The 12,500-nt window shown below is 41.3% G+C and overlaps 1 protein-coding gene across 1 annotated transcript in view; it reads left to right on the plus strand.

The window, feature by feature from the left end:
• LOC143285955 (glutathione synthetase-like) overlaps positions 1-12,500 on the plus strand; it is a 20,493-nt gene that overhangs the window by 2,718 nt on the left and 5,275 nt on the right. The window contains exons 4-10 of the mRNA XM_076593406.1: positions 1,870-1,945; positions 4,451-4,614; positions 5,614-5,656; positions 6,883-6,956; positions 9,023-9,187; positions 9,693-9,762; positions 10,484-10,675. Coding sequence (XP_076449521.1) covers positions 1,870-1,945; positions 4,451-4,614; positions 5,614-5,656; positions 6,883-6,956; positions 9,023-9,187; positions 9,693-9,762; positions 10,484-10,675 — 784 coding nt within the window. The remainder of the gene's footprint in view (positions 1-1,869; positions 1,946-4,450; positions 4,615-5,613; positions 5,657-6,882; positions 6,957-9,022; positions 9,188-9,692; positions 9,763-10,483; positions 10,676-12,500) is intronic.

Genomic DNA, 12,500 nt, shown 5'->3' on the forward strand with positions numbered 1-12,500 from the left:
CTCAGTCATCTGAGCCATATCATCTTTTTCCTGCGTTGCAGTTTGAATGCGTGTGTGTGTGTGTGTGTGTGTGTGTGTGTGTGTGTGTGTTCGTGCGTGCGTGCTTGTGTATGGTATGTGTGAGTGTATGAGTGTGTTTATATGTATGTTTGTATGTGTATGTGTGTGTGTGTGCGCGCGCGCGTTTGTGTGTGTGTGCACGTGCACGCCTAGTGTTCAAAGTAACGTTCTACACAATGAGACATATGTTACCTTACTTTTTTTCTGCTGGAAATATCAGCAATATTTGATATGAAGCCCGCTGTCTCTTTATATACTCTTCGTTTGTACATTCCACAAACAGCCCAACTACACGTTTAGATATGCATACACGTGCATGCCTCTGTCTGTCTGTCTGTCTTTCGGTTTATGTGTGTGTGTGTGCGTGTGCGTGCGTGCGTGCGTGCGTGTGTGTGTGTGTGTGTGTGTGTGTGTGTGTGTGTGTGTGTGTGTGTGTGTGTGTGTGTGTGTGTGTGTGTAATGCAAAAACATGCTTGTATTAATTGTACGTATTCTTTTGGAGTTGATGCATCGAGCAGATATATATTTTATGCAAGAACTTTGTGTATATTCTTCCTGATCGTGCTTACGATTACACGTAGGTCTATGTTCAACTTTGTCACAGAAACAACTAATACATATTTTGTAATTGACTCCAGAAACAACTAATACATATTTTGTAATTGACTCCAGAAACAACTAATACATATTTTGTAATTGACTCCAGAAACAACTAATACATATTTTGTAATTGACTCCAGAAACAACTAATACATATTTTGTAATTGACTCCAGAAACAACTAATCAACAAAATTCAATATGAAGCCCGCTGTCTCTGTATATGCTCTTCGCTTATTTTTTATTCGGCAAACAGCCTAATGTATACGTCCAGATATGCATACACATGCATTCCTCTGTCTGTCTCTCAGTTTTTGAGAGGGAGAGAGAGAGAGAGAGAGAGAGAGAGAGAGAGAGAGAGAGAGTGTGTGTGTGTGTGTGTGTGTGTGTGTGTGTGTGTGTGTGTGTGTGTGTGTGTGTGTGTATCTGTCTGTCTGTCTGTCTGTCCTGTGTCTGTGTGTTTAATGACAAAGCATGCTTGTATTAATTATACATGTTCTTTCCGAGCAGATTTTTTTTTCCGAGAGCTTTGTGTACATTCTTCCGGAGCGTGCTTATAACACACGAAGGTATAGGTTCAACTTCTGTCACAAATTATGTAATCAACTCCAGAAACAACTGTCACTGAACATCTGTTGCAGCGTTCTGTTGTTGTCAACAAAGTCATGAACAAAAGCAGGAAACAGCCCTCTCAAATATTAACGCTTCCAAATATAACATTGCTTATAATTATAATCATACAAAGTAATGGAGAATATGATATGCCTTCATTATGATATCAATGTGAAGTTATTTTCTTCTGGATTCTAATTTGAAAGAGGGTTGAGGAGGGTGGGGCGTGCTTTAGGGGGTTGGGGGATACTTCTGCTGGGACACCACAGTGGATAGTATGAGCTATATGCACTCACTCCGGAAGAGTGAGCCCGACTCAGATGGTTTGATTCTCTCAGTTATATGCTAATGTCATGAAGATGTGTGACTTTTTATTTATTTATTTTTACAACGCAGTATCTGGCAAACACAAACAGTAAACGATGGTGAACAATACATTGGACTGGAGTGAGCAATCAGGATCCGGAGCGATCCCCCGGGGGACCTACGGACGATTAGGGACGTTACGCCGGGTTTTAATAAAATCAGACCATCATGTAAACCGTCATGCTCATCAGGACAGTTCTCCTTGTGAAGTGAATGACTGTGTGGTGTGACAGTGTGATCCAAGTGGACCCCTTTGTGCGGAGACTGTGGGACATCTACACCACAGTGAGGACAGAGGGGGCAGCTCAGGTAGGGAGGAGACTTCAACTCTACTATCTTTTTGTCTGTAATTCCACGTGCGCGTGCATGTGTGTGTGTGTGTGTGTGTGTGTGTGTGTGTGTGTGTGTGTGTGTGTGTGCGTGTGTGTGCGAACAAAAGAGGAATGTAAAAGAAAGGGCAAATTAGAGCCTTTTCAAACACGTATGTTTTCGTGCGCATATGATATGTCTCTGTGTGTAGTGTGTATGTAAGGGGTGGGGGGTCACCACCACTCTATCCATTCTCTCTCCATCGCTTCGCTTTCACACACACACACACACGCACGCATATATATATATATATATATATATAATGTGTGTGTATGTGTGTGTGTGTGTGTGTGTGTGTGTGTGTGTGTGTGTACACAGAGAGAGAGATAGAGAGAGTTCACGAAGCCTTTCTATCCTTTTTGTTTGTAAACGTAACCTATTTCTAAGTGACATACGATCACTGAGTGCAACATTGGGCGCTTCATCCTGAATGTGTGTCGGCTGGTTTTAGCCACTTGATCTGTGTCCAGTGACATTCAATTATTGTTCTGTTCTGTTACATTTCATTCGACATTATTCTATCCCATTTTATTCTATTCTATGATATTTCATTCGCATCTGTTCTATTTTGTTCCACTCCATTTCGAAACAGTGTTCAGTTTCAGTCTATTCTATTCCATTCCATATTATTCCATTCCAATCTATTCTGTTCCATTCCAGGTTACTCCATTTCATTCTGTGCCACTCCACCCCATTCTGTTCTGCCCCATTCTATTCTATTTCATTCCATATTCCTGTTATAAAACAACAACAACAAAAACAAAAACAAAAACACACACTCAGCCTAGTTGTCTTAATGATTATCGTCCCGTAGCCTTAACATCAGTCGTAATGAAAACATTTGAACGCTTGATTCTACAGTTCCTAAAAACCTGCATTCCTCCATCTTTTGATCCCTTTCAGTTCGCCTGTAGAGCTAGCAGATCAGTTGAAGATGCCATTAGCATAGGTCTCTACCACGTCCTGAGACATCTCGAAAATCCTGACAGCTATGCCAGGATCCTTTTCATTGACTACAGCTCTGCGTTCAACACAATAATGCCATCAAAACTATATTTTAAACTGAAAGACCTCTCGATGTCTGAATCAATTTGTGCATGGGTCCTAAATTTTCTAAGATGCAGACCGCAAGTTGTTAAAGTTGGTGACCTCACCTCTTCCACATGCATTCTCAACATAGGCAACCCACAGGGATGTGCTCTATCCCCATTGTTGTACTCACTATTCACACATGACTGTGCAACTCAAAATGAATGTAACACCATGGTCAAGTTTGCCGACGATATTACTCAAGAAGGGCTGATTACACACAGTGACGAGTCAAAATATAGGGAAGAAGTACTGGAACCTGTCAGCTGGTGTGATCAAAACAACGTAGAACGTATCAAAAACAAAAGAATTAATTTTAGAGATCATCAACGACTTTAAATTTCTCGGACTACTCATTTCCAACGATTTGAAAATGTGAGAAAAATACGGAAGAAAATGTTAAGAAAACACAACAGCGCCTGTACATTCTTCGGCGCCTCAAAAAGTTCGGAATTAAAAAAGAAATCATGGTTGATTTCTACCGAGCAGTCATTGAAAATGTGCCAACCTTCGCTATTACTGTTTGGTACGGAAACATTTCCAAGGCAGAAGTTGCAGCCCTTAACAGAATCGTAAAAACTGCCACCAAGATTACCGGGGCTGATCTACCATCTCTATAAGACATATATCATAAGCGGCTACTCACAAAAAGCAAAATCAATCAGCCAGGACGAATCACATCCAGCTTTTGGTATTTTCGAGATGCTCCCCTCTGGTCGACGGTACAGAAGTATAAGGACGAGAACCGATCGCTTCGCCAATAGCTTTTTCCCCAAAGCAGTCAATGCCCTGTCTCTCGAAAAAATCCAGTGTGATCAATACAATTGTGCAATCAACAATCATCTACCTGAAGATCTAGTCATCAGCCCCATCCACATGTAATATGCAGCTTCTGTTCAAACGTATGTGTGTGTGTGTGTGTGTGTGTATGTGTGTGTGCGTGTGTGCATGTGTGTGTGTGTGTGTGTGCGCGCGCGCGCGTGCGTGCATGTGTGTGTGCAGTGCGTGCATGTGTGAGTATGCACAAGTTTTTATATTGATATGCACTTGTATATATCCTAATTTCTACTGTATCTGTGTTTGTGTATCATTTTCGATTTATGTTCGTACCTTGTTATGTACTATCATCCCCCCAGCCCCCTCCCTTTCAATATTCCTTGTGACCCCGGTATACTTGATAATAAAGACATATTCATATTATTCCATTCCAATATATTCTGTTCCATTCTAGATTACTCCGTTTTATTCTGTGCCACTCCCTTCCATTCTATTCTGCCCCATTCCATTCTGTTTCATTCAGTTCCATTCCATTCTGTTCCATCACACTCTGTTCCATTCTATCCCGTTCGCCTTCAGACCATCAGTGTGGACCTGTTTCGTAACGACTTCATGATGAACATGACGGACTCTGGCACCAAGACGTCAGCCGGCATCCCTCCCTTGCAGCTGAAGCAGATCGAGTTCAACACCATTTCTGTTGGCTTGGTTGGCTTGGCTGGAGCCACGACGCTCCTGCACAGGTGAGACAGACAGACAGACAGACAGAGAAACAGAGACAGAGAGAGACAGAGGCAGAGCGAGTCTTGAGTCGCAACATAATTATTGATTTAGCCTTTGACCCATATCAACAGAGGTTAACACATTCAGAGGTGTGGTATGAAAATAACACAGCAATGGTTGGCGATTTACATGTTTCTGATTTGGAAAGCTTTGTAAATATAAGAGAGAGAGAGAGAGAGAGAGAGAGAGAGAGAGAGACAGACAGACAGACAGACAGACAGACAGACAGACAGATGTAGTTCAATCCAACTAATGTAGTGGAGCAGTTGCGTAGTGGTAATGCACCCAACTAGGAAGTAAGTGAGTCACAAGTTCGAGTCCCATATTAAACTAACCGGTATCCCCCACTCCCCCGCCCCCTCCTGCCCCTCCGCTTAGACGTTGAGTTGTGGTATAGGTGACAGTCTTTCAGGTGAGACGACAAATCAAGGCCTCGTGTACAGCATGCACTTAGCGCACGTAAATAAAGGGTAACGAAAGGATTGTCACTGAAAAAATTATGTATAAAATCCACTTTGATAATAGACTTTTAGACAGGAAAAACATGGGTGGCGCTTTACAAGCTGAATTTCACACAGACAATTCTGTTTCGACAAAAAGTAATACAATACAGTACAATGTAGCTTATATCCCAGCTGACCGCAAAATGGTGCGGAGGCAATGTTGGTGGAAGCTCTGTTGTTACACGCTGTAGATGTATCCTTCAATGATGATGATGATAATGACACTACTACTAATACTGCAATTGCTGCTGCTGCTACAACAGTAACAACAAATAACACTACTAATGATAATAATGATAGTAAAAGTTTGTGAGCGTGTTTGTTCACATGGTCTTCTCTTTCTCACTCATTCTTTCCCTCACACTCACTCCTGTATCTCAGTCTATGTCTCATCCTAACACTGTGAAGTGCTGTGCATAATTAAGTTTCTTTACCTCTCTTTTTTCCATCGCTTAGGTACACGCTGGACTTAGCAGGGAAGGACTATACACGAGAAGAGGTGACGTGAAGATTCACATCTGATTGCTTTCCCGTCTGTTGATTTATTCCTTCTTCTTCTTCTTCGTCTGCGTCTGCAACTCCCACGTTCACTCGTATGTATGCTAGTGGGCTTTTACGTGTATGACCGTTTTTACCCCGCCAAGTAGTCAGCCATACTCCGCTTTCGGGGGTGTGCATGCTGGGTATGTTCTTGTTTCCATAACCCACCGAACGCTGACATGGACTGTAGGATCTTTAACGTGCGTATTTGATCTTCTGTTTGCGTATACACACGAAGGGGGTTCAGGCACATATGTTGACCTGGGAGATCGAAAAAATCTCCACCCTTTACCCACCAGACGCCGTCACCGAGATTCGAACCCAGGACCCTCAGATTGAAAGTCCAACGCTTTAACCATTCGGCTGTTGCGCCCGTCGATTCATTCCAGATCTGCTCTGTCTGTGTAGTATTCATCTGCCTGTGTGATACACTTCTTAACCATGTGTGTGTAGCTATTCGTTTGTGCGTCCGTCTGTTCTGTGTCTGTTTCTGTCGTATGGTAGTGTGTCCTTTGTTATCTTCCTCGATCTGAAACAATAGTGTCATCGTGTGATGATCCTGTAAAAGGTACTGGAGTTTAAATGTGAATATAGCACGGATGTCAACGTTCTGGTTTTCGGTAGTTGTGAAAGTTTGATTGAGGAATGCGTCAAACGGTGCGGACCACCATTTACAAACAGTCCTGATGACAAGTCTGCACTTTTAACCATTAATGATTCTGTGAATAAAGGGACTCGGCCGTGCTATGATGTCTTGATGGCGAAACATATTCCAAATTTAAGCAAGAAATGTTTTGATATATTTGGTAGATGTTATTTGGAACAAAATGTGGAAGTGTTATTTGGGCCAAAGTTTTTGATACACAGAATACAAGACATTAAAATGGTTCCAGATGCAGATCATCCATCGAATCACGGGAACCATCATGATTCTAAGGAAATGGGCGTTGCACGAAACAGCAACTGAACCTTTTACCTTGAACTGAAGGAAAGCATTGATCACATCCATCTTTGTTGTTTTAAAGATGTTTTCACTCCTGTTCTTTTCTGGAATGAAATGGAAGAATTGCTCAAAATCAGAATGCACATATCTACTTACAGATAAGATCAAAATACACAACTCTGTTGTTTCATATTTTCAAACCAGACATGTCAAGATAAGATGTCAGAGGGAATGTTGTGCAGATGCCTGACAATGAACCAGTACTGGGGATGGCCAGAGGTCTGGTGACAGCTTGGGAACTGTACGGGAACCCGGAGTGAGTTCACATGATAATAATGACGACAATGATGATGATGATGATGTTGATGATAAAAATGTGCATTCATATCGTGCTTACCCAGCGACTCAAACCATCTCAGTGTGTTTAACAATACACATGGAAAGAACAAAGAGATAAAGACAAGTGATATTATTTCGTCAGTGTCAAAAAAGGAACTTGTGCTGCTGTAATTCACTCATTTCTGCACACCATTGCATGATACACAGTTCGCACAAGAACACAACCAAACCACTGCACACACAGGAAAAGGAATATGAACAATATGAAAGGCACAAACTCACTGGAAATGTTATTTCGAAATGGTAGGCTACAGTAGTACAATATACGCACCTCTTCCATCACACAAACACAAACACATGCGCGCGCGCATGGACACACACAGTATATTCTTTTCTTCTTCTTTTTTAAACAACAAACAAACAAGAAAGGCACGTCCTTCAACTTCAAGCCTCACTTGTGATACACACTTAAAGAAAAAAATACTAATACAAACTTATAAAAATTAAAAAAATTAGTTTGTTGAAATGTGTTTTCTATTCGTTATCATAATCATATACAGTTTCGCGAAAAAAAATTGTCTTCAATGCAGATTCGAACCACGAATGTTTTGGTCGAAAAACAGTGGTTTTTCCCACTGCGCTAACGCGGATTCAACGATGATGTTCAACAATTATTATTTGAGCATGTTCTTTTAGGGAATGAATCGACAAGGGCAATCAAAGTCGTGACGCGGTTCAAATCATGCTGTTTCGGGCATTTAAAAATTTCTTTCATGTCCGAAGTAAAGGAGACGTTCCCATCACCTCAAAAACACTGCCATATATGTCCGTTTTTATAGATCTGCAGAGATCGACAAGCTTTGTCTTTCCACTCACTGAGAAACTAGGCTGGACACCGTCCGTTCAATTTCTTTTTTCTGTTCAATCTAGTTAATTAAGTATCCACTTTATAACATTCATATGCAGTAAACACGTCGACGATTACTTAAAAAAATTCTTTTAATTCGGCGGTAAAGGAGACGTTGCCATCCCGTCAGGGTTTGCAACATGTTTAGTCAAGATCTGCACTGACCAGTGCCGTGTAGACGAGGCAGTGAAATGGTTGATTCGAATTTTCTTTTCTGTTCATTCTGGTTAATTCAGTGTCCACTTTCGAATATTCATGTGCAGTAAACACGTCAATAATATACTGGTAGTTAGTGTCACTGTATGTGTTATGCCCAGAATGTGTATTTCTTTGCTTTTAATTGCGAACATGAAAAACGAGGTCATGTCTTCTCATCAAACACAACCTACCTTCCAGTTCCAGCAAGTCAGTGATAAGCGGTTTTTGAAATTTTCGGATTTCGGATTGAACCTTAACGAAATAAAACTGTTAATGATACGGAAATACGACTTAATTCGGGAGACTTACAACCTACTGTTGGTATGACTGTGAAGATTTTTTTCATACTATATCTAAGCCAAATTTGGTATTGGCAGACACAGTATTTCCAGAGAAAATGGTAATGTTCAAGTTTACCAGGGACGGACACACACACACACACACACACACACACAGAACCGAACACCTGGTTATAACATACTCACTTTGTTTACACAAGTGAGTCAAAAACAAGAGAGGCAAGGCCTCCAAGACTCACTTGTGATGTGTATTTAATTGAACAAAGGAATAACGGAGAGAGAAATAAGAAGAAAGAAGAAGCAGCCATCGCATCAAGAAGCCTTGTTAAACGTCACTAAATTCTGACGAACACAGTAAGACGTGTGGTTGTTGTTGTTTTGTTTTTTTTCCAGGACCTAATTCTAAATTACGTCATAGTGTGTACTGTCTACAATTTGTCTCAGACAAGAAGCTGGTAATCTGCTTGATCAATGATTGAAACTGTGTTGGCAGAGGGGAGATATAGTTAGGTGTGTGTGTGTGTGTGTGTGTGTGTGTGTGTGTGTGTGTGTGTGTGTGACCTATTTCATTTCTGTCTTCTTTGTCAAATAGAGTTTCTCGCCCAAGGCTGTGTAGTGTTGCTGTGATGTGTGTTGCAGGGCCATCATTCTGTTTCTAGTTTCGGAAAAGGAGGCCAACATCATTGATCAACGCTGGCTGGAGTTCAAAGTTCACCAGTTGAACAGGAAAATAAACGTTGTTCGTGCCACTTTTGATGATGTCCACATGAAAGGTTCCCTTGGGGAAGATAAGAAGTTTTTCTTGTGAGTTTCAGTCTAAAATATGTTGACTTCCTTTTTTTTCAGTCAGCTGTTTTCCTTCCTGTTGTGCTATGGCTTTCTGGTGTCTCCCCCCACCCTCAACACCCACCCCCCACCATCCCCGTTGTTCTGAGTTCTGGATTTCTTTCTTCTACATCTCTGCACATGTACTGACATAGTGTGTGTGTGTGTGTGTGTGTGTGTGTGTGTGTGTGTGTGTGTGTGTGTGTGAGTGGATGGGTGGGGGGTCAGGAATGGTGGGGGAGGGGTGTGCATGTGAATGCATGCATACATACACATGTGACTGTGAGTGTTAATACATGCATGCATGCACATGTTTACGTGAGTGTGTGTTTGTGTCTGTACATGTACTTAAAATCGTTTCAAAACCTGCTGGTTAGGCCTACACTGCAAGCATGACACATTATGAGTGGTTGTCACAACTTGAAGGACTGCGAAAATAGGCTACCTTTCTAATGGTACCAAACTATTTATTTTTCAATTTCAGAGACCAAAGCGAGGTAGCTGTGGTGTACATGAGGACTGGTTACGGTGAAATTTCCTATACGTCTGAAAAGGCAAGCGGTTCCTTTATGTACCTCCAATATCAACGACCAGCTACATAATTACACAGAGAAGAATGTGATTGATGAATGGAGGTGGACAATCGGAAATGTCTCCTGACAATTCTTTCTCTCTGCCTCATGTCTTTATCAGTAGTAAAGGTTACCTTATTAGGATCATTATCAGTATTAACATTATGATAACTAGGTTATTATTTTTGTTGTTCTATCAATAACAAAGACTCACAGTATCCAGAGGAACCCATTATTTTTACGGAACATGGGGTTTCAAAAATCTGTATTCAAGATAAGCACGGTTTAAAAACCTACTAATATGGGAATACAGTTTACATAATAAAAAACAAAAACAAACAAAAAAAAACCCATCAAAACAACAGCAAGATTAATAGAAGAAACAATGTAATACAGTTTTGCAAAAGAAGAGAAAAGGAAAACCATTCATATACATAGCAAATATTGAATGACTTGGTTTTTATTGATGTCTGAGTTCTGTTCATTGCAGTTGTGGAGATGATGACTATGGTTTAGAACCTAAACTGACAGATGAATTTGGAGTATGTAGACCCTGGTTATCAGTTGGTCTGTCTGCGTGTCTGAGGTACGTTACTTATTTTTGTTTTATAGTTTTCTCCCTTTTCAGCACTGGTCAGCAACAGCATAAAAACATCTCTCTCTTCCTCTCTCTCTCACCTTCTTACCTATGCTTTTTCTCCAGGACTGGTCAGCCCGGCTTCTGATGGAGCGGTCAAGGTCCATCAAATGTCCGACAGTCCGGTCACAGCTGAGCGGCTCCAAGAAAGTGCAGCAGGAGCTGGCCCGGCCAGGAGCCGTGGAGCGCTTCATTCAGGACCCGGCGGCCGTGCACAGGATACGGCAGACCTTTGCTGGACTCTACAGTCTGGACAAGGTGTGTGTGTGTGTGTGTATGTGTGTGTGTGTGTGTGTGTGTGTGTGTGTGTGTGTGTGAGGCCATTTTGGTAAGTAAACAGAAGTGCAGTTGTTGTTTTTTTTATCTGAAAATTTAACAGTTACAGCATACGATGCAATATTTTCCATGCACACTGGTACTGGTGACTGTTTTTCACAGTACTATAAACCGATACGAATATGAATTGCAGTACTGACCTTGGCACCGGGCTGTCCTTGGTGAACTACTGGTGGATAACAGAACTGCTTCAGTCTGGGGAGATTGTCCTTTTTCACATTCGAAGACTGAAGGAGAAGAACATGATACTCATTCGATACAAAATCTTGCTGCAGACAGTGAACGTTTGTAGACATAGATCAGCAGTTCAAAGGTAAAAATTTGGAATTGCATTTACAATCCATACTTTGAAATAAACAACAATACTGATGGTCAAATACAAAGCATACAATGTGTAAGAGACCACCAAAATTAAATAGGTTATAACAGAAAAAAGAGAAACCCAAGAATCACTGTCCACCAAAAACAATCAAATATTGAAATAGGAAACTAGCAATAATGATGTGTTAGTTCAGACAACACCGGAAAATACACCTGAGATACACAGAAAGTAATCTTGAGTCAACACAGTAATTACGACTTGCTTTCAACTGAGATCTCACGATGAAGAAAAGACCAATATTGGCTCAATATCGCTATAGTTTATATATATATATATATATATATATATATATATATATATATATATATATATATGTACCATCCTTGTAGCACATCAAACATGTTACATGTTGCACCATTTGTCGGAGGCACCAAAGAAACGAGAATGACAGGGTCTGCCACAGTGCCAGGCTGTGACCTCCGGCTGCTGTACTGCTCTCGCTGTTTTCATCGGCTTAGTCCAGAACAGCCGCCGCATGGAACGCCCCAGGTTTGCCGTCAGGATGCTGGAACCCTTCCCAGTGGAATGAATGCCGTCCTTGACATGGTTCATTTTCAGCTGCTCATTTGACACAAAAGATTCACGGCTCAGTTCGAATATCTCTTTGCAGAACAATGCATTTAACAGTTGTTTTACACTCAGTTCATTATTCCTTACAGCAGGGACCTTGCTGATTACAATTTTAGAGTTAGAAAAAGAGCTATGGGTTGTTGTTGTTGTTTTTTCTCTTTTTGTCGCCGAGCACGACCAACAACGTAAACCATCAAAGTCAAAAGTCAAAGACGTAACTGAAGGTGACTGTTTCTCTGCAATGACGTGATTTCTTCTTTGAAACATCAGGCGTGTGAACTCAGTTTGGCGGGTTTTTTGTGCTTGTCGTTGGCCCTGCTGTTGTTCCAGCCGGCTGTGGTTTAGGGGGAGTCCGTGCATAGGTGGAATTGCACACGGGGTCTGTTTGAGTGTAGGTATTATGTAGGTATTATAAAGTACCACTTTTAGCTTTGTCACCCTTTCGATCAGTCGCGTATGGTTTACCATATTTTGTTCCATTGACGATGTGCTGACTTAAGGTCAGAATTATGGAACTTAATTTACTGACCAAATTATGCAAGCTGGAGATTTCGTCGTGATCATCCTTGATTTCTTCTGGTTGGCTGTCAGTAGTGTCATCAGAGGTGGTAACGGAGGGCTTGCCCGTGGGACTGGTGGCCTCTTCCGTCTACTCAGTTCATGTGCCTTCTTCTGCTGTCATTTGTGCTGGATAATCTTCAGGAATATCTTCTTCTGCAGTCGCAGAGGTACAGGAACTGAATCGTTTCCTCTGTGATCTTGTCGTTCGCGTCATCACAGTAGTTTTTGACAAAG

The sequence above is a fragment of the Babylonia areolata genome, chromosome 9 (assembly GCF_041734735.1).
Source record: "Babylonia areolata isolate BAREFJ2019XMU chromosome 9, ASM4173473v1, whole genome shotgun sequence".
NCBI classification, from domain to species: Eukaryota; Metazoa; Mollusca; class Gastropoda; order Neogastropoda; family Buccinidae; genus Babylonia; species Babylonia areolata.